Consider the following 23,580-nt stretch of genomic DNA (forward strand, 5'->3'; position numbering starts at 1 on the left):
TTTCAATAGCCACAATAAATAATTACTTTAACTAAATTCACAGTGTTTTTGTCCAAGATAAATGACTTCATCAGACTGTTAAAAAAGCGTATTTGAAGGCAAGAAAATATCCATGTAAAATATTAGGGCTTGTAGATGCACTTTTCTAATGCTGCCAACACCTTTGAATCTAAGGGATATTCTGACAAGCATCAGATCTAACAATTGTCTTATAGTTATAATCCTTAAACCCATTTAAAAGTGAGAATTTCTCAGCAAATAAATATGCTAGTTCAACGGAGTCTGCAACTGCTGAGACCCATTCTGAACATTAACATGGCAAATGTTTTCTTTCCTAAAGCATCTTAGGTGTTTAAATGGGGCCTTTCTTTTCATCTTAGTTTCTCAGCTAACCAGTTCTCATAGTCATTTCTAATTTTCAGAGAAAAACTCTTCAAGCATTTTTTCAGTATTATATCTATACATGATGGAGGCACACAGAGTACATTTACTACCTCTTCCAGAGGGCCTTTGTTTTATTTTTCAGTTGTGATAACATTCAGTCAACCAAGGAGGGAAATATTTGTTGTGATAATTAGCCACAGCAACAGGCACAGATCTGTTTATTAAGGCATTTAATTTACCATAAAAAGTATCTGACTTTTCTTCAACTGACTTCTTCCAGTTGCCTCCCCAGCTGCCAAGAGCTAAGTTTCTTGTTTATAGGCTGAAAGGTTGGCACCATAAAACTTCTAAAACAGTACACTTGGTGTAGCAAATTTTTCATTACTACTCACAATTTCATGGTGCTGTGGTAGCGTTGTCGCCTCACAGTAAGACGCTGTCCGGTTCAATTCTCAGCTAGAGCGCCTTCTGCGTGGAGACATGCGTGAATGGGCGTACCTTCGTTGAAGGTTGTGTGTCAGGGCTGGTAACTCGGTACGTAAAAATCAACTACTAATCATTAGCAGACCGGAGTTCTGCTGTGGCGACCCCTAACCGGGAAAAGCCGAAAGACACAACAACTCACAATTTCACATTGAATGGAATAGTGATCTGATTTTCCAATTTGGGCACCAATGTTTCAGCTTAAAACTAAATTAGTCTCATCATTTAACCAAATAACATCCAGTAAGTGCCCTGGTTGGTTGTTTAATAATCTGTTCACAGTAGTATAAAATACAACTTTGAATACGTTTGTGTGTGACAGTAGACTTGGTAGAAGGGAAATTCCAGTCATTTACTGGAAGGTTAATATCCCCCATGATTACATCACATCCTTGATGAAATATTTGACAGATATTACCCCATAACCTGTTATGTTCTTTTCATGAGCTGGGGTCTCTAAAGAAGATTTCCATCCTCCACTCATATTTTGCCAAACTTAATTTCAACATCAAAACTTCCAACAGCTCATCAGAATGAATAGCAGTGCAGACAAACTTAGCAAATACATATAAAGATGCACACAATCTTTGTGGTTTAAATAAACCAAATGAAGTCTCTTAAACCAATTAGGGAGGGGCTTGTTGCAGTCATTAAACTTTCAGTGAAGCACAGCAAATTATATCTTTCACCTGCTATTATATACTATTTATGTATACAATTCTGTTGTTTAGGCTTCTACAATTACAAAAATACAATTACAAAAATACATTTTCAAGAGATTTATGACCTTTTTTTTTCTTGCCTCCCCTTCCCCACTGCTCCTGAAAAAGGATGAATAACTTTTATATGGGAATTACCAACTGATTTGTTTCTAAGTTGAAGCTAATCTGTACTGAAGCAGTATTTATAAAAGTAAAGGTCTGAATTTAAAAATGGTATGATGTTCAAAAACTACTTCAATTAAACATTTCCCTCCACTTCACTCCACCCAATACAGCATCCGACATGTAACATACCACACCACTACTGCTTTAACTTAGCTATCCTGTAATACACAACTGGCATGTCTTAACTAGAGCTTAATCTTTTATCACACATTTAAGAAATGTTCACAATTATAATTCAAATGAAATCTATTGCTGATAAAGGAATATTAGAGATAAACTGGCTACATGTTCTTGCAGGCAAGATTTCATGACTATTTCATGACTCTTGTACTAAGTGAAATAGAACACACACACACATACATACCAATGAGATATGAGCTCTTTTACCCACTAACCACAAATTAATGTCGCTCAGCAATGCACAGCATAGTTCAGGTGTGCAACACCTAAAATGTCTCCCATAGTGTCAGTGGCACAAGAGGTAACACACATGCCTACTGTGCAAAAGGCTGTGGGCTTTAGTCCCACATCAAGTAGACTGATTGCTAACACTGCAGTGCTGCATAAGGGGGGTGCTACACCCGAGTGTGCCATACTTCAGATGAGATGTTAAAGTGATTTCACGTCCTATCTGCCTGAGTTGATGGTAGTTCAGGTGGATGTAAAAGATCCCATGGCACCTATGGAAATGAGTAGAGGAACTTCCCCAATGCCCTGGCGAATTTCACCTAGTAGTATAAATACCAACTCAAAGCATTAGACACATAAATTACATGGTATTACATTGATAAACGCTTTTTAATAATGTAATTTATACATGTTTACATATTTATATTTTGTTTTAATAGTGAACAAACTATTTTATATAGCATATTTATTTCATACAACTGTTTTACTGCATTTTAATGTTATGTCTTTAAGGGGGTGTGTCTTCTTTCATTTCATAATTATGATGCCTTCCACATGTCTTTATAAGGGGGACTTTACAATTTTATTGTATCTGATGAAGTTCCAGTGTTCTGGGATGAAAGCGCTTATCTGTTTTATGTGGATTTAATAAGGCTGTGTTTTGCACTTGGACTATTTCTGAATCGATTTTTTGGCTTGAATAAGCATTCTGCCACTTCAGTGAGGATTTCAGCTGCCCTGTTTTGCACTTGGACTACTCCTGGATTGATTTTTTGGCTTGAATAAGCATTCTGCAACTTCAGTGGGGATTTTAGCTGCCCTGTTTGGTTTTCTGTCTTTTGAGCTAGTTTTTTCTTTGTATTTTTTGTTTTTTTCCAGTTGTTTGTATGGCCAACGAAGACAGCCTTGCTTCATCCCCCCAACTACTGACTCAAAACCCTGATTTTGGTGTTTTGCAACAAGCAGTAACAGAACTTACTTCTATAATTCAGAATTTGGCTAAGAAAGTGGATTCTCTTTCTGCCACGCCCCCTGATGACATCAGAGGTAATTTCTGCCTTAGTACAGAAGGCAACATATGGTGCTTCCATGCCTGAGAAATGTTTTAACTGCTTCTAATCTTTCAAATGCCTCCCAAATGAGGCCTGGACCATCCAAATCTTCATCAGCTGGTATTTCCAGCACTTTTACAGCTTCTATTCCTTGTGGACAACGAAGCACTCATGGTACACAGGATTCTAACAGCTTAACATTACTACCTGTATTTAAAAAATCGTTATCTGTTTCCATTAATCTGAATCATGGACATTCAGCCAGGACTCATGTTGGTAATACTAACTTACATACTCTTTTTGAAGAGTTTGATTATTATCTTGCAAAAATCAAGCGTTTGCAATTAGACAATACTTATTTTACTGAATGCATAAAAGAAAAGCTTGTACCTAAAGGGCTACGCATGTGGTATTACCCTAATGGTTTACAGCCAGATTCTTCTCTATTTAAAGAACTCACTGCACTATTTGACCAGCATGGAATAGAATATATGAATGTTATTATCAAACATAATGAAGTTTTTTTAAATGAATTAATTGAGACAGTTAGTGATTTGGATTATGACATTTGTAGTCATATACAATATAATGATTTTAAATATGAGCATATTCACATTTTTAAGAGTATTGATGAAATGTGTTCCAATATAAAGGCATGTAAAGTGAAAACATTAATTAGGTAAAAGACTGACTACAGTAAGGGTGCAGCATACCCTCACCCCCCACCCTCACAAGAATGGGGTACTAAATTCTCTGCCGAAAATAGGACCTGCATTAATGAATCTCAAGCTCAAGCCTCTAACAATAGTTCAGAGGAAGTTTTTTTTAGACGAGGCAGATTTTCCCCCACTGAGACGCTCCACGCATCTAAAGAACAGAGCCCCCCCACACAGGACAACCACTGGGTAGACAGGTACACACCTTCTCATCACCCCAACAAGCAATGGGGGAGAGGGGGACAATCCAACAGGGGAGGGAGAACCTTTTACAATCACAACAACAACAGAAAATAATTGAAGTGGATTCCCCTGAACATACTGATGTTTTTGACATTATAGGTACTTACCATGACCATATTCTACCCCCTTGTAACATCATTACAAATTCTTTAGGTGGTTTTAAAGTTTATAATTTTTCTAATGTTTGTATGGACACTTCACATTGTGACATTTTTGCAAAGGCTTTCACTTTTGTACCCCAATACAAGTGTAATGTAGCCACCACTTTGATGGATCTAAAATTATATACCCGCAAGCTGAACCTATAGATTCTGTTTCAGAACTCCATGTCTAGTCAGTTTAACCCCCTGCCATTTCCAGCACTTACAACCCTCCATTACATCCTATGATTTCCTTATTTGAGAGAATGTGTGAACTAGATATTCGTAACCTCCCTACTAGACATAGGACGAATACTGAAATTCATACTCAGGAGACTGCCACCATTAATGAAATCAAGGATGTGTTGGATAGAATTGGGATTATGAAACCGGACAAAGGGGGTGGTGTTGTGTTAATGAACTTAGATGACTACAACAATAAGATGCTATTCATTTTAAACAGTAAAGCCTATGCAAAATCTTCTATCAATGAACTGAATGGTGCTTACACTAAAATAAGGGGTGAACTATAAGACCTCTTTATAGAAGGTTCTATTTCTACTGAAATTCTGAATTATCTATCAGTTTTACATCCAACAGTGTCAGTAATGTTACATAAGAATTTAACACAACCACCCATGCATCCCTTAGTAGATGCTAAGGGATCCATTATACACCCTTTGGCTAAACATCTTGCCAATAAACTAAAACATTTTGTTTTTAATGAAACTCATATCTGTAAAGACTCCTGGAGCTTCCTTGAATCTATCAACAAGATACCTTTCAAAGATACTTTTGTCTTTCTGACTATTGACATAAAAGACCTTTACTCAGTTATTCCTCACAGTATTGGTATTGACTGGTTCAGTGAGTTCCTTTACGCAAAGAAAGTTGGGTCATTTTGATGTATTATTTTACACTCACCTCATGGAAATTGTGCTTAAAAACAATTTCATTCTTTTTAACAATGAAATCTTCCTACAACAAGAAGGGGTAGCTATGGGGTCGGTATGTGGTGGTCTGTATGCCAATATAGTTGTGACACAGTAGGAGAAGAAATTCCTTTTTCCCTCGAGTTTCTACGGTTACATCAAATACTATACTCGATATCTGGATATCTTTATTTTAAGGGATGGACCTGGGTTATTAATTAATGAATGTATTACTCATATTAATTCCACCACAAAATTTTTAAAGTTTACTTATACACATCATTTAGATGAAATTTCCTTCCTTGACATTTTCCTTGTTAGGGATTATCAAAATAAGAAATTGATATCAAAAATCTTCAGAAAATAGACGTATTCGAATTCTTTACTTCAGTATTCAATTTCTCATCCACTGAAACAGAAGAAGGCTATAGGGAAGGGACAATTTGTGTGTGCTGCATGGATGGTGTCTATTAGGGAAGATTTTTGTCTAAATGTGATATACTCAAGTATATGTTTCTGAAAAGAGGTTATCCTGTTAGTTTTGTCATGGAGATTTTACTTGAAGTTGTTAATAAAAGAGAAAGGACTTTCTATCTACCTTTGCTAGGTGAAGATTTAGGACACCAGAGCCCTAACACCAATAATGACACTATTATTCAAGGCACTACTTCAGGTATTAGTGACTACAGGACTTCCTTAATAACTGTCTTTTCTTCCAATAGCATTGCAATAAAACAAATACTTAATAAGAATTGGCCCATCCCAAGACAAAATAAAGCTATTAGACCTTTCATTGATATGGTTCCAACCACAGTTTATAAGAAGGGTAGGAACCTAAAAAATGTATTTGAAACAAACCAAAATGGACTTAAGCACAAACTTGGTTATGTGAGCAAATGTGGTGGTATGTGCCACTTTTGTAAATACATTAAGGAAGGGGACACTATTAACTTCAACAATATTAATTTTAAAATTCATTATAGATGTAACTGTAACTCTGAAAGAGTGATTTATTGTGCTGTTTGTAACCAATGTTGCTGTTTTTATATTGGTAAAACTGACAGGAAACTAAGAAACCGCATTTATGAACACCTCTATGAGATCAAAACGAAAAAGTTAACCAATGCTTTGAGCAAACACATATTGGACAATGAAGAACATATGTTTAATTTAATTTTTTTGTAATAAACAGTATAAGGACAGACATTAGAGGTGGTGCCTGGTCCATACTCTTAGAAAAGAGAGACATTTACTGGCAGTTACACTTTGGTGCAGGTAATTGGACAGGATTAAATGAAAATATTTCAATCAGCTCCCTTGTAAAATTCAAATCATTAGACAGATAAATTACATGGTATTATATATTTTAAAAATTATTTTTTTTGATAAACACTTTTTAATTTATACATTTTTACATATTTACATTTTGTTTTAATAGTGAACAAACTATTTTATATAGCATATTTATTTCATACAACTGTTTTACTGTATTTTAATGTTATGTCTTTAAGGGGGTGTGTCTTCTTTCATTTCATGATTATGATGCCTTCCACATGTCTTTATAAGGGGTGCTTTACAATTTTCTTGTATGTGATGAAGTTCTAGTGTCCTGAGATGAAAGTGCTTATCTGTTTTATGTGGATTTAATAAAGCTGTGTTTTGCACCGGGACTATTTCTGGATCGATTTTTTGGCTTGAATAAGTATTGTGCAACTTCAGTGGGGATTTTAGCTGCCCTGTTTGGCTTTCTGTCTTTTGAGCTAGTATAAATACCACCTATGGTATTTCCTGAAGACAGGCCACTATCCCAGTGGGACTAGCTTAGTCAACAAAAGACAGAAAGACAGACAGATAATTAAGCAATCCTCAAGCTCAGTTAATGGCAATTCTGTATTATCTTATTTATAGAATAAAACACTGCACTTGTCCCACAACTGGCCTGGGGTGCCAAAATCTTTCTCAACTTTGCACACTGCATCTGCTCTCAGATTTGTCTGCACATTAGGATGCTTACATTGTTTTCTTTTAACACTGTTTTTCATATTAGCTTTTCTGTCCTCCTGTTGATTGTTCTATCAATAAGCTAGAATCTGCAACTCAAAGCTCAAGCTGAGAAAAGCTCTATGAACACTAACCCTTGAAGATAGCTTCCTCTCACTAACCGCTTAACCTGTGTCAAACTTGCATTCAGCTTTTCTTTGGGACTGATGTGAAGCTAATGACGACAGACAAATGTCAAATGGTAACATACAAAGTGATACACCACACACAAGCTTAGACGGGGAATAGATGATCCACAACATGTATGCTGTCCTCTCCGTGTTCACATGTTTTATATACAGCACTGTCTACAAATAGTGCACTGCAGGCAGATATATCCTGCATCAGAGTTTAGACCATATATTTATGCAATATATATTTCCAAAATGGGTATATTATGCTTTTGTTCCATTTAAAGCTCACTTCTACTGTTTGTATCCAATAGTCTCCTATAAATCATGTTTTCAATTCTATATTTAAAGCAAGTAAAGTGCATTTATAACATATTCTCTCTTCTTATGGAAAAGTGTTTGTTGCATTTAGCAGGTAAGCCACCTTTCATTTATTAACATGTCTGTATCTTGAGCCATACCTTGAGATACTTGATCAATTCATTTCCTGAGGCCTGAGCTCCATTGTCTGTCTTCTGGCAGTACTGGAAAAAGTTGTTCAAATGTTGGTCCTAGGTACATACAACCATTGAAAGTGAAAACTGTTAATACAATTGTCAACATTAGATACCATACAGATCAGAAGTCTAATACTAGTAAAATATTTCTATCTCAAAAGCAAACTGTATAATCATAGCAAAAAAAAAATACTGTAAGAATGACAAAAACAAGTAAAGAATACATTAATTAAAATCCTTAACTTACATAGACTACAGACCTGAGCTACTGTTTTCTTCTTCACAAATAAACACTAAATACTTCTAAAAAGTAGTGGAAATAAGGGTTTCACTACAGGGTTCCTGGACTTGCTATCTGTAATGAAGTGAGCAAAGACAGTGCTGCTCTAGTTGACAGGAGTTAAATGAGGTGTTCTGAGCAACACCTTTTGGAAAAGCACCAGGTACAGCCCTTTGGGAGGAGAAGGCCAAGAGCAAAGTTAGGACCTGTTGGAAATAGTGCATCACTCAAGATTGCTTGGCAGTACATCTGGAGACTACTGCTGAAGGCAGAGGGCTGACCTGCCCTGCTGAGCATGCTACTGCTACAACCATCACCAGCACACACAGTTTTGAAGCTATGAATGGACATATCTGACAGTTTAGCGCAGCTGCATACCCTGCCATCTTTAGGTGTGAGTATATGCATAATTTTTGGAAAAATATATCACTTTAAATAAATGTTAGATATCAAAATAATTTAATCTACATCATGTTTACAACAATATTGGTTATATTCTATGGGCTCAAATATATTTTTTACACTCCAGGAAACTTCTAGAAGTCTCAGATTTATTCACTCATACAACTAAAGAAATGCAGCACCTATTTGATAAAATTACTAATAACCTGAAACTAGTACAAAATCCTGCACATCTGAAATCTTAATGTTGTTGTTTGTCTTTCGGCTTTTCCCGGTTAGGGGTCGCCACAGCGGAACTCCGGTCCGCTAATGATTGGCAGTTGGTTTTTTTTTTATGGTGTCGAGTTGCCAGCCCGACGCCCAACCTTCAACGAAGGCATGCCCATTCAATGCATGTCTTTCAAACGTCCACTCGACCGACGGGAGGACATGCAGACTCCACAAAGAAGACACTCCCAACCCAAGCCGAGAATCGAACGAGAGAACCTCTTGCTGTGAGGCAACTTAATACTGCTGAAAATCATTTTGGACTGGTTCCAGAGCCTGCATTTCATTTGGTCATGCAAGAAAAAAACTCACTTGTCTGGATGCTGTGAACTGTTACAAAAAAAGCATCTACTCCTAACAAGTGACAGTATAAGTCCCTCAAACCCTGTTACTTGCATATACTTCTTTCTCTAAACTGTACAACTTGGGGGGGGGGGTGAATATCCCATCCTCAGCGCTGTGCGAGTCTGCCATTCAGTATAACAGTGGCTTCTTGATCACTGACATTTTCTCTATGAACAAAGTAAATACAACAATCTGAGTTGCAAACTGCAGATCCTCATTCAAATCTTTCTCCTTTGCCAAGAAAATATAAGAAGCCTGTTCAACAGACTGGTAAAAGCATGACGTACGACAGAAAAGTGTAAAGTGTTGCTTTCTTCCACTTTTACAGCTAGGAAGAATGAGACTTTAAAAGGCTGACTCAAAAAGCATAAAATGTCCTAGCAGATTGTGGTATTTGAAGCAGGGGCTTTCAAAATAATTAAGTAGGACACCTGCAATGACAGATTAAAGGTTTCAGAATAAAGACAGAAAAATGGTGTTCTAAAACCAGATTTCCACGCAGCTTCCACTATGCAAAATTATCCCCCCTCCCTCAATTCAGCATGTAAATTCATTAGACATAATGAATCCCTGCAGGGTTGAACAAACTAGCTGAGATTTAAAGAGATGTGGAGATTATTCTTATGAATTTCCGTGCTACAAAAAATACCAGAGACACACACACATTCATGGTATTAAACTGCAGCCAAAGTACTTCGTCATTGCCATAAATCATTTTGACAGCCAAGCTGCACATACATCTCTGAGATAAACACAAAGCACACAATCTAAACTGTAGACAAAAGTATTTGGTCACATCAGAAAGCAAGCCAAAAACTGTTCAAAGCTGTCATAATGCAAACAGGAAACATGGAATGTTGGGGCACTTGCACAACACAGGCTGCAGAAAAAGTTGCAGGCAAATGAAGCAATTGCAAACGTAACAAAAACAGCCTCAAGGAACAAAGAAGACTCTACAGCTAATCCCCCCATCCTTAAAAGGGGTATAATGTTGGTTAGCACAATGCTATCTATGATTACCTTACACATTAAATTAGTGTGGCAGTTAACTATCCTGTCTTAGATATCTAAGTTGCTTTCAGCAAAATTTGCAAGTAGCGTGACAGAAGCAACCACATGTAAAAGGGTGGGAAAATAAATTGTTGTAGAAAACTAAAACAAGGTAGCATGCAGTCTGCTAAAACACATTTTTGGATCTCGTTGTTATGTCCCGACTAGTGGACTTGGGAAAACATGTAAAATCCTTTTATTTCTAATGGTCATTAAAGTCAATAAAAACACCTAATCAGATACTGCTAACAAGATCAATATCTGAAACCTCAAAGCAACTATTACAAGACTAGCTATAATGCTCTAAGTGGTCTGCTGTTTTTAACACCTCTGACTCCAATAATTTTCTATCATTTATATTCTTGTGGTTTCCAAAAAGGACAGCCTTATCCCACTTTAAAAAAAAGAAGATTCCAGGGTGAAACAACAACCCAAGGGTGACTGCTGACCTCAGATTTTTAAATGGAAGAGACCAAGCATGGGTGATTTGGGGAAAAAATGCAAATACAAACAACATAGATATATTACTAGCTCCTTATATAAGACACTAGAACAACTAATACATCGAAAGTCATCTATTATATATATAAAATAACCAAAAACAAAAGCAGGAGGCGAGGCAGTCAGAAATAGCACCAAAACTCCAAGTCCAATGGTAAGTTGAACGCAGCTTTATTAAAATCCAGTAGCGTTTTCGCTGCTAAAAAAGAGTTGCAGCTTCTTCAGAACAAACAAACAAAGTGAATATTAGCACCAAATATTTAAGAGGAAATCAGAGGTGTGGCAATGACATCACTTCCTCTAGTGTGCTATTTCACTTTAAATTCACAATCAGCAAAATAAAATCTAGCGTTTACATCAACATAAAAATAAAAAACATCAAGTTATAAGCACAATGTTACAACCTTCATATTAAAAATTGAAAATTGAAATCTACTTTAGATTTAAATGAATTATAAAATTAAAAGTTGTCAAGTTGTATGGATATATATATATATTCTAACTTGCAACTAATGTAAAATAACTTCTTTTGTAACTTAAAATTCTTTCACTAGATCACACTAAAGAATTAGTAGACTTGTCTAGTGACATATACATATAAATCAGTGTTATAAAATTTATGAAAGTATAAACAAACATATTCTGAAAATACTATCTCATGTAACTTTTTAACTTTAGGATTGCTGCTATGTTGCAGTTTTCATTTAAACCTGGGTCACTGAATGCATCTAGCCTTATTTGCCATTCCAATTCTCTAAATTCTAGCATCAGTGTAAGTGGACCACCTCTGATGCTAGGTGGTATGTGGTCAATGGCCATAAAATGAAATTTATGGCCAGGATTTCTGGAAATGTGTTTTGATAAGGCACTGTCCATTTTCCCGGTTCTAATTGCGTAGTTGTGTTGGTAAATCCGCTCCCGGAATTTCCGGTCGGTTTTGCCTATATAGAATCCGGGACAGTAGTCACAAAAAGCTGCATACACCACTGATCTGGTCTCAAAATTGATTTTGTGGTGGATTGTGTATCTTTTATTTCTGATGGTAAATGTTTCACCTGATTTTACTAGCCCATACCAGTTACATGAGCCACAGCTAGCAGAGCCCTTGTACCTAGTAAAGGAGTTCATAGAGTGGTTCCTTTGTAGGATTTCCTTTATGTTGGTACCTCTTCTATAGACTACTCTTGGGCAAGCCCCTAGCTTATTCGATAAGAAAGAGTCACTATTGATAAAGTACCAGTTCTTACAAATGAAAGACCATATTAACTTAGATTCCATGTTGAAGGTAGAAATGAAGCTAGTTGGAAATTTCTTGTCCCCCTTCTTCACTATTCTTTTATCTAATCTGTTGTAGATTTCGATTTCGTTCCCACCTTCTACAATATCAGATGGCATAACGGGTACATCCATTTGCATGTTTTCATCCAAAAGTGGCTTGTAGAAGCCAGTGGATCTTTTAGTGTCAACTTCTTCAATGATCATGTCAACAAGGGTTACTGGGTACCCTCTGTTGGTAAATAGATCTCTCAAGAAATTACATTCCTTTTGAAAAGCTGTGTAAGTACTGCACATTCTCACTGCTCTGACCACCTGTCCTTTGATGATGGAGAGTTTTTGTTTATAAGGGTGGAAACTAGAAAAGTGCAGTAATGAACTGCAATAAGTTGGTTTTCTAAAAATCGAGGAGCATAACTTTCCTCTTGTTGAATCTTTGACCAGTTTGACACCCAAGTAATCGATCTCATTCATGGAAAAATGATGAGTAAATTTAAGGAAAGAGGTTGTTTGATTGATATACTTGACTAGCGTTTCTGCTTCTATGGCGTCACCCCAAAATAGTATAAAAATGTCATCAAGAAAACTTGTGTAAAAAGTCAAGTGATGTTTAAATTCAGGATGATCCAATATGAACCTCTTTTCCCAAAAAGCCATGAAGAGATTTGCCACACTTGTACCACAGGGGGACCCCATAGCAATTCCTTGTTTTTGAAGATAATGTGTTTTGTCAAAAATGAAGAAGTTGGAACTTAGGATTATATCTAATAGTTCCGTAACTAAATCAATATCATTTTGTGGAGCTCCAAGATCTTTCAGCAGAAGTCCTATCCACTCAGTGGCTTCCTGGTGTGGAATAGAAGTGTAGAGATCCACTACATCGATGGTTAGGAAGTTGTTTCTTGAGTCATATTCGATGTTATTAATGCTAGATAAGAGAGACCAGGAGTCCTTGCATACAACTGGAATCAATGTGATATATTTAGCAAGGATATTGTCAATCAGTCTAGCAGAAGGATGGGTCATTGAAGACCTACCATCGATCAAGGCTCTCATCGGGGGGGTTCCCAAGATCTTTATGGATCTTGGGAATCCCGAACATAACTGGTACTTTTGGGAATGCGATGTCTGTGAAGTTATACGTGTCGACATCTATTTTGCGTGCTAGAAACAGGTCTCTGTAGTAGCCTCTATTTCTTTTGTAGGTCAGATTCATCTCATTAAGGGAAGATGGACTGTACGCTGGAGAATCCAAGACAGTGGACATTTTTTCAACATATTTCCAATTATCCAGAATTACCAATCCACCCCCTTTATCAGGCTTAATGACTCAAACAGGAAGTTGGCTGAGGTGGTTCAAAGCTTGACTTTGCTCCTTAGTTATATTAAACATGGAAGAGTTGTTGTTATATCTACCAGGCCTGAACAGGTGTCTCAAGTCAACTTCACATGCTTTTTCAAAATTGAGTAAACTTGTGTGGAGAGGTGGGTTGAACACACTGGACAGTTTTAACCCAATGTGGGGGACATGGTTTTCATTGTTATAAAGCACATCTAGAATGAGCCTTCTAACAAAACATTTCAAATCCATGATTGTTTCAGTTAAATTACAGTGCCTGCTCGGAATAAATGTATTACCAAGACTCAGTAATTCAATCAAGTCAAGATCAAGCAATATTTCTGAAAAGTTATAAATTTTAAAGTCACCTTTCGTGTTGGATAAAATTCGTGGCAGGCCCTCTCGGGAGGCATCTTCGGGTGTGGGAGGGTTGGGTGAACAGTTCCCTTCAAATAAATCCAAACGACTTACACATTCTGCACTCTCTTCTTGTTCTGAGGATATCTCTGTGGCTGTGGCCCTAAAAAATGATTGCTGTTCTTTCTTGATCTATTATTCTTGAAAGAATTATTCGAGTAGTTATTCCTACCATTGTTAAAGTTCTTTTCTTTTAGTCTGTTGCTACGTCTTATTCCATTGCTTGGACCTTCTCCAGTGTCTTCCCTTGTAAAGTCATCATCTGAAAATACCATCTGGTCATTGGGGGCTGGAGGGTCCGCTGTGGGGTCTCTGGTAGGAGCCTCTCTTGACTTAGAAACTTGTAGTTTGGGATAGGCTTGATTTTGTTGATATGCTGTTCTATCCCTTACCAATTTCTTGGACTTATTTTGTTTTAGTTTCAATAGTAAAGAGTCTATGCTGTTGAAAATACGATTGTAGTCGTATTTATAATGTAGAAAGTCAATATCAGATTTAATGACATCATCCAGTATATTGATTTCCGTTGTGAGTTTATTGATATTAATTCTGTAGTGCTTGATTAGTAGTTCCAACAATTGTATGCCCTGTTGTTGGAACAAGTCATTCAGGTCAGTGAGGAACCCTAAATCGTTGACCAGACCTGAAGGTGAAAAAACACTACGTAAACCCTTTGGAATGATGTTTTCATTAATACATTGTTGGAAGTAAGAAACTTCCAGTTGTAACTTTTTTACTTTCAATAGTTTCAAATCCAACAGTTTCAAGTTGTTCATGATAGTATCCTTAAAATCATTTGTTGTACCCATAGCCGGTCGCTCCGTAGAATCGCTTTGCGAGAAAGCAAAAGGTTCTAAATTGCTGATCCATTCAGAAATAAGTGGAACTCCAATAAGCCCTGGGTCGCCTGGTCTAGTACGCCCATTATCACCAATGTCGATGGGCGTGGTGTGTGGACGTTGAGCGTTAGGTATAGATCCATCCCCTAACGATACAGTTGATGCAAACAGCACATTCGTGCCTGATTGAGTATTCCGTTGGACTGGTTGACTGGGAGGCTGAGTCCTAGCTGCATTCCCATTGTCAAAACAGTCCATTCGTGAATGCAAAGAATCCAACCTTTGCAATAAATCAAGCAATAATGCTCGAACATCCAGATCAGCTGGAGGTGTCCTGGAACCGACTGTTCCAAAAATGTTCGGGGTGCTAGGACTGCTTGGGCCCCCTGTAGCCATGAACACAAGAGAAACTGTTGAAGTGAAGCAAAACAACCAAAAACAAAAGCAGGAGGCGAGGCAGTCAGAAATAGCACCAAAACTCCAAGTCCAATGGTAAGTTGAACGCAGCTTTATTAAAATCCAGTAGCGTTTTCGCTGCTAAAAAAGAGTTGCAGCTTCTTCAGAACAAACAAACAAAGTGAATATTAGCGCCAAATATTTAAGAGGAAATCAGAGGTGTGGCAATGACATCACTTCCTCTAGTGTGCTATTTCACTTTAAATTCACAATCAGCAAAATAAAATCTAGCGTTTACATCAACATAAAAATAAAAAACATCAAGTTATAAGCACAATGTTACTACCTTCATATTAAAAATTGAAAAGTGAAATCTACTTTAGATTTAAATGAATTATAAAATTAAAAGTCAAGTTGTATGGATATATATATATATATTCTAACTTGCAACTAATGTAAAATAACTTATTTTGTAACTTAAAATTCTTTCACTAGATCACACTAAAGAATTTGTAGACTTGTCTAGTGACATATAAATCAGTGTTATAAAAATTATGAAAGTATAAACAAACATATTCTGAAAATACTATCTCATGTAACTTTTAGTGAAAGAATTTTAAGTTACAAAAGAAGTTATTTTACATTAGTTGCAAGTTAGAATATATATATATATCCATACAACTTGACAACTTTTAATTTTATAATTCATTTAAATCTAAAGTAGATTTCAATTTTCAATTTTTAATATGAAGGTTGTAACATTGTGCTTATAACTTGATGTTTTTTATTTTTATGTTGATGTAAACGCTAGATTTTATTTTGCTGATTGTGAATTTAAAGTGAAATAGCACACTAGAGGAAGTGATGTCATTGCCACACCTCTGATTTCTTCTTAAATATTTGGCGCTAATATTCACTTTATTTGTTTGTTCTGAAGAAGCTGCAACTCTTTTTTAGCAGCGAAAACGCTACTGGATTTTAATAAAGCTGCGTTCAACTTACCATTGGACTTGGAGTTTTGGTGCTATTTCTGACTGCCTCGCCTCCTGCTTTTGTTTTTGGTTGTTTTGCTTCACTTCAACAGTTTCTCTCATATATATAAAATACATAAACTCAGCTAAACTGCAAATACCAATAATGTGTACCCCAAGGGTGGTAAACCAAGCATTCTAGACATAAGTATACTGCATGATACTAAAAATTTTATCTCCTCTGCACATGTGCCTACAAAATTACTGTTTAAGAATGCAACAAGTACCATATAAGCTCAACTCCATACTTATTTACAGGTGTCTTCTTTCCATTTTAATACCATCTACAGTAAACTAGCAATGGAGCTACTAGGCAAAATAGACTTCTTATAGACATAACCTTCTTATACATTTACTACGGGCACACTTTTTGGAAATATAAAGCTCAATACTCCCCCAAGCTACAAACATATTTTTAATGAACCTCTTACCACTAAAATTATCCCTCTAAGTTTGAAACATGCCATAAGCATACTTCTTCCTAAGGTACCTGCACCTTCAGATAATAAAGCAATAGCAAATGTAGGACCACTTGCCAAGATCTTGGACAGAAACTCTCTATGACCAGACTCTTGAATTTATACAAAAATAGAACATACTATGAATCAAAGAGCATGGTTTTAGACAAAAATATAGCACAGTTACATCATATACTAACTTATTAATCAAAACCAAACTAATATGAACAAATACATGCATGCAGGTACAATATTTTTCAACCTTGTGAATGCCTTGGAAATAGCAGATTACCTCCTTTTATTGCAGAAACTAGTTGACTGCAGATTTTCAGATTTACTTTCATGGATCATAAATTGTCTACTGAACAGATCCCTTGTAATATAGATTTATAGGTTGTTACTAGGCTAGTGGCTATTAGGGCCTTTACAAGTCTAGCCACGTACCCCAAACCCATTTGGATCACACGTATCATGGGCGTTTATTGGGGGGCATGTTAGTAGGGAGGTAACTAAAGAATTTGTATGATGGGTTAGTTAGGATAACACTTTTCTTACTGTCTATAAGGGACACAGGGGCCAGACTGAGAGTAAATTTACAATTTCCAATACAATTGTCACATTAACTATTAGCTCACTCAAAGACATTATTGCCACTACAAATGGAATGCTGCAAGGATATGTGCTTGGCCAACTCCTTTTCTCAAGTTTCATTAACATACTCCCTTCAATCTGCCACAGATTTCCTGTGCTTTGCAGTCAGATAATATTGCTATTACAAGAACAAGCAAACAAAAACAATACTATGTTAAATAATGAAGATTTTTCAACTATTCGGTACTTGCTTGTCAAAACTAAGCTGGGTATTAATCCACAAAAATTTACTGCTATGTTATTTAATATAATCAAATCAAACAAAAAAGCACAGAAACAGACCAAAATCTGCTCTTCAAGCTATAGGTTCAGCTCCCGTCAAAGTTTTAAATCCATCAAAAATCTCCTAAAAAGTATGCATCCTACTATGAAGATAAACGTCCTATTACCTAGACTAGACTACACACTACCTCTCTCTCGCTCCCCATACAATACTAGTTTAGTACAGACCATTGCTTTATTCATTTATCTGACTCCACGAAATCTAACCATTTAACTTGCGAAAATATCAGTGTCATATCTATAACCTTTAAATTAATGAATGAACAATACTGCCTATCTTTTAAAAATATCCTCATGCAATTATAAACTATGACCAAAGAAGTCATGATGCCATACAAGCGGTAACTTTAACAAGCACAAAAACAACCTTCTATAAAATTGCTTCTGTCTCGTGGAATAAAATGCCTACTGAACTAAGTACTCAATCTCGTGACACTATTCAAAAAACACTTGCGGCCCATTTATCAAAGAAAACAGTTGGGTATATGCTGGAATGCTGATTATCCTCTTCCCTGAAAAAAGTATTTGTGTCTTTTAAGAATTCTTAATGTTGCCCATAGACTCTATTGCAAGTTACTAGATTCATTATATAAACGTATATCAATATCTCTACCTATACACACACACACACACACACACACAGATATATATATATATATATATATATATATACACATATATATATATATATATATATATATATATATAACATTATAACATTTTAACATACTAGTTAAATGTGTTAAAATGCTATTCAATGCCTAGTTAGTGTCATATGAGTCTTATGTTATACATGGATGGACTTTACAACAGCCACACTTCCAGTGGTACTACTGACATTCAACTCCGGTCTCAGGAAATGTGTCCAAACATCCACTTTCTTTCATGCCCCACTGTTTGATCCGGACTGCCTGTCTGCACAGGGGGGTATGAGAATCTGTTGCACAGTCAATTCATGTACTGTACCACTGCCTAATTCTCTGACAAAGGCAGAATGAGATTTTGCCTCTGCCTCCCTGGTACAGCTAGATGGGGTGGAACAAGGCCTACAGTTCCAGATAGTATGTGTGGAGCACATGGTCCTGGGGTAACAAGGTGGGAGATTGGCTTCCCTGCCTGCAAATGAAATACCCATCATCAGGATCTGTGACAGGTTAATCTTCAGGAAGGCCCACACACAGTGAGATTAAAGGGAAACATCCAGCACAGCAGAGCTCAGAGTCAAAGGTCAGACATCAAAAGATGGACCATGGGAAACTTCTAGTGATGCTGTTGTACTCAGCAAACATTTCCCTAATAGCTTCAAGTTGTGAATGGTTTAAAACCTGTATTTTGCAGTGTACTTGTGGGTACAATGTTGCTGTTTTAGACTGAGATGACTCCTGGTATGGAATGCATAACAAAAATGAAAAAGCAATTAAAAAAGAAAACTGACAACTCAACATATTTATCAAAACATCTGGAAAACACTACTAACAACATGGAGGAAGAGCGATATAGGTTCATAGGTTCATAGATTAGTACTAGGCTAACTGCCCTTACAAGCCATTTTAAGCCTAGCTAATTATCCCCTGTGAGATTCAAATCCTGTACCTTGTGTTTGTAAGACAAACACCTTAACCATTAGGCCACCCTCCAAACCCCTATGCCACATATGCCACACATACCCCCCCATATGCCACAATGCCTGCAACGGTGGGTGCTGTTCATTGATCCAGTGCCATGGAAATAGTTGTTATTGGACTTTAAAATCATCTAGTCTCTCTTTTAGTTCCTTAAAGTCCTGATGAACAGAAGGGTTGAGGATAGGGTTTAAGCCACTAACTTACATGCAACTGCCATTACGGAACTTCAAATAAGGTATGATGAGTTCTGGAAGCAGGATTTGAGTTTTCAGTCAGGATTTACAATACTGACAGATAATATGGCGAATCATGAAAAAAAAAATGAGCTTGGCAAAAAAATATGTAAAATTAACTGCAGTTCATGAGAAAGAAAAAAGGAAAGAATCGAGTGACATACCTTCAAACTAAGTTGGCTGAATAGACTGGATTGAAATTGAACCAAATTAAAACTGAATGGGACAAGAAACTTAATAATGAGGATCAGAATTTTGCTGAAGTACTGCCAAAACATGTACTGGTTACGTTTCAGTCTTACAAGGTGAAAAATCAAATACTGACACCGCTTCGGTGACCAAGTAACACCTAGTTGTAATATCAAAAGCAAAAAACAGCAACCGGCCGAATTAACTCGGGGAAAGATTTCCCTTGGCCATTCACCGGATTTTGCCATTTTGTCTATGTACAGTGATCTCGGAGTTGGTATATTTAGTTAGGGGGGTGTGGGGGGGCACAGCCGCCCACGTCGGGGAGTGTGGGGGCGAAGCTCCCCATTTAGTTTGGGTATAAAGGTTTGCTGACTGATGTGTTTTCTTGCGCTGTTCGATGTTTTTGGGTTCAATATTACAAGTTCGATGTTTAGGTGCTTGATCACCTAAGCATTCGATCTTGTAATATAGACACTATACCACACATTATGTCATTATTGTTTAGAAGGACACTAAAGGGGAAAAACAAATTAACTGTCAGTAACACAATTTTATTCTTTTTTAACCACCTTTAAGGACACTAAATGGGAAAAACAAATTAACTGTAAGTACCACAATTTTATTCTTTTTAACCACCTTTATTAACTTATCAATTAAGGTATAGGCAAATATACATTAACAGAAAATAAAAACTATATTAACATTTCCCATTTACATATATTATGTATTACATACCTTTTATTTACTTGTAAATGTCATCAGTCAAATTACAGAATTCCTATCTTCCATTTCCTCCTCCTGAACATTACTATGCATGTATTGTTCCCACAATTTCCAGTTATTTATATGTAAGTTCCTCCTTCCCTTTTCTAAAGATCCCTCTTCCACTTGTTTTATCTCTTTTAAAATATTTAATACATAAAATAGAGTTGCTTTAGTCTTTCATTTAAATTTTCTAGTAACTTTTTTTGGCAGCCAACAGAATTAAACTTAATGAGCCCATAGTATGTCTAGGCAATTCAGATCCTGTTTCTCACCCTAAATGAATCATTTACTTACAGCCATTTGCTCACCCAATATTTCTGACACAGTACTCTGTAGGGAATGTTTAAATTCTGCCAACTCATCACACTCAAAACATATGCTCCCAATTACCTTTTTCATTCCCATACCACCTCCAACATATGCTATCTACCTGAGGAAAAATTATTTTGAAGTATACTTGGGTTATAAAAATACCTATGCAAACACATGCCCCACTAATTATCCCCTTTTTAACAGCAGCTTCTGTACTAAATTCAGTTAAAAACTCTACCAGAGCAAGTCTTTCATTTTGCCTATACTTTGACATCTATCCCTAGTACGGAAGGCAAACTCTAGTCTGCAATCCAAATGCCTTTTTTGGCCTCAGCCCACTCTACTACCTTTCCCTCTATAGGTATTTACTCCCAATGCATCAGTTCCTTTGCCAATTTTCTCCACTAAATTCCAGTCTCCCCCTTGGTTATTTTCTGTACCCCTATTTGCAGTTCATCCCTATTGGCAAAATCTCCTTTCACCATTCTCCTGTCGGCTTAATTCTTGGAATACCTTCTACTACTTATATGAATATAATATTTTAAATGGCTGCTATTATTTTCCTTAAAGATCTGCATCCAAAATCACACTATCTCTTGAACTTTGCCTCTACTTCATCAGCATGTTAGCAAAAATGTATCTATTTATCTATTTACATTTGTTTACCGGGAAAGTCCGACTGGGCCAGAAGCCCATTTTCAGCGGAGGCCCGGGGAGGAAAGCTCCACAGAAATATAAGCGAAATACAATAATTAGATAGTACAATAGTAAACATACAGTAAGATGAAGAATACACATCATCTATTTAGTCTATACAAAGTAGCATTCAATACAGTTTTCCAGCAGATACAGATTCAAAAAGAAAGCACTCAAGCATTTCAGTGAAGATCACTGAGAAAAATAAAATTAGTTTGTTTGTGTCATTCGGCTTTTCCCGGTTAGGGGTCGCCACAGCGGAAACTCCAGTCCGCTAATGATTGGCAGTTGATTTTTATGTACTGGCTTGCCAGGCCTGATGCACAACCTTCAACGAAGGTACGCCCATTCACGCATGTCTCCACGCAGAAGATGCTCTAGCTGAGAATCGAACCAGACATTGTCTTACTGTGAGGTGACAATGCTACCGCAGCACCACCACCGCGGGTTCAGAAAAATAAAATTAGTACTGTGTACATATTAAATGCATCTATATCATATTATTGTACGATGTAAATAGCGAACGCTATTTCATTGTACCGATAATATCAAAACAAACTAATGAACAAACGGAACACCATAAAAAAAAAAACCTTAAATACAAATTTAAGGGGGGTGGCTTTGCCCCCCACACCCCCCCCCACTTTAATATACCAACTCTAAGATCACACCATAGTGGAGGAAATGGCAAAGTCCCGAAGACAGCCCACCAAATTTTTTCCCTGGAAAAAAATTTGATGTTCCGTGACTTTGCTATTTTGTCATTTTGACAGTATCGGATCGACTAAATAGCATTCGCTATTTAGTCCATTCGACAGCATCATATAGACCCTATTAAATAACAGTTATGAACAAATGAGATTTCCTTAGGGAAAAAACATGTACTGATGAATTACCACATAGGTGGTAGTACACTAAACACCGAAAGTGTGATGAGAGACTTAGGAACACTGGTGGAAAGTGGTCTCACCTTCGATAACCACATCGCCACAACAGTCAGGAAATCCTTCTATGTGGCACACCTCATTACTATGGGCTTTTCATCCAGGAAAAAGGAGGTCATTGTCCCACTGTACTCATCCCTCATTAGACCCATTATAGAGTATAATGCCCAGTTTGGTATGTACCTCACAAGACATCTGCAACAGCTGGAAAGGCCGCAGAAATACCTCACTAAAAGAATCACAGGCCTAAAAAGCAGATGCCATATGCTGACCTTCTAAAAAAAAACTCCAGCTATACTCTGTGGTATATCATCTATTCAGAGGTGAGCTCTGCTTAACATACAAGGCCATGTCAAACCCTGAGCTATTGGACATGCCCCACTTAAAGAAATCCCATTCCCTCAGAGCCACACACTCCAGGGTTCTACAACTTGTCATCACAATGAACAAAACATGCTGGAGGGACAGGTTCCTGACCCAGAGTCTCCCCATATTCTGGAATAGACTGCTCATACATGTCAAGCAGAGCACCTCCTTGGCCTTTCTTCAAAAGGAACCTTGATGATTGGATGGGAGATAGGAAATTCACCCCGGGGATCATGTCAGCCACCCTGCTAGACAGGGGTCCGGGGAAGTACATATTGTGGGACGAAATATCCAGGGAATTGTTATGGCTAGGCTTGTATAGGCCCTAGGGCCGATATTCTAGTACCAACCTATATGTGTGTGTGTGCGTATATAGATATATATATATATATATATATATATATATATATTCTTTTTTGGAGTAGTAATAAACACTGAGGAGAGGGAGAAAATAAGGCAAGGAGTAGACAGTGTGTTGAGACAGTTACAGATATCAGGTTTGGTGCAGGAGCAATGCCAGTTCTTGGACAGCTGCTCAAACAGTAGTTTGAAATAGGTAGATTCAGGTGTGTTTTGGAGGGTGTGGGGTAGAGAGTTCCATAATTTTGCTATTTGATTTGAGAATAGGGCTTTACCATGAGTGTTGTTAGCTTTGTTTACTGTGAGTAAGTTTCTGTCTGCAGATCTTAGACTTTGTGGGCATGAGTAGGGAACAACAAGTTCCTTGAAGGATGGGCAACTGTCAAGATGGAAGATGATATTGTTTGTGAATTTAAGTTGGTTGTGATGGCGAAAGGCAGCTCAAGCCAATTCAATTTATGTAGAGCAATATAATAGTGTGTTTGGTGGGAAATGTTGGCTGTGAAGTGGGCTGTTTTGTTGTAGCGAGTTTCCAATTTGGTTAAGTCTGATTTTTTTTTAAGTTGATGAAGAAGGGGGAAATCATATAGGAGCGTAGAGAGGAGGAAGGTTCTGGATATGGCTAGCCTGGTATTGTCAGT

At 36.9% G+C, this 23,580-nt stretch overlaps 1 protein-coding gene across 10 annotated transcripts in view; it reads right to left on the bottom strand.

Moving 5' to 3' along the window:
• Positions 1–23,580, bottom strand: part of DOCK9 (dedicator of cytokinesis 9) — a 2,508,686-nt gene that overhangs the window by 726,063 nt on the left and 1,759,043 nt on the right. For all 10 annotated transcript variants that reach the window (XM_044071294.1, XM_044071300.1, XM_044071298.1 and 7 more), the window contains exon 23: positions 7,878–7,967. In XM_044071294.1, coding sequence (XP_043927229.1) covers positions 7,878–7,967 — 90 coding nt within the window. The remainder of the gene's footprint in view (positions 1–7,877; positions 7,968–23,580) is intronic.

Source organism: Protopterus annectens, chromosome 5.part0 (genome assembly GCF_019279795.1).
Source record: "Protopterus annectens isolate FY-2018-M chromosome 5.part0, PAN1.0, whole genome shotgun sequence".
Lineage (NCBI taxonomy): Eukaryota > Metazoa > Chordata > Ceratodontiformes > Protopteridae > Protopterus > Protopterus annectens.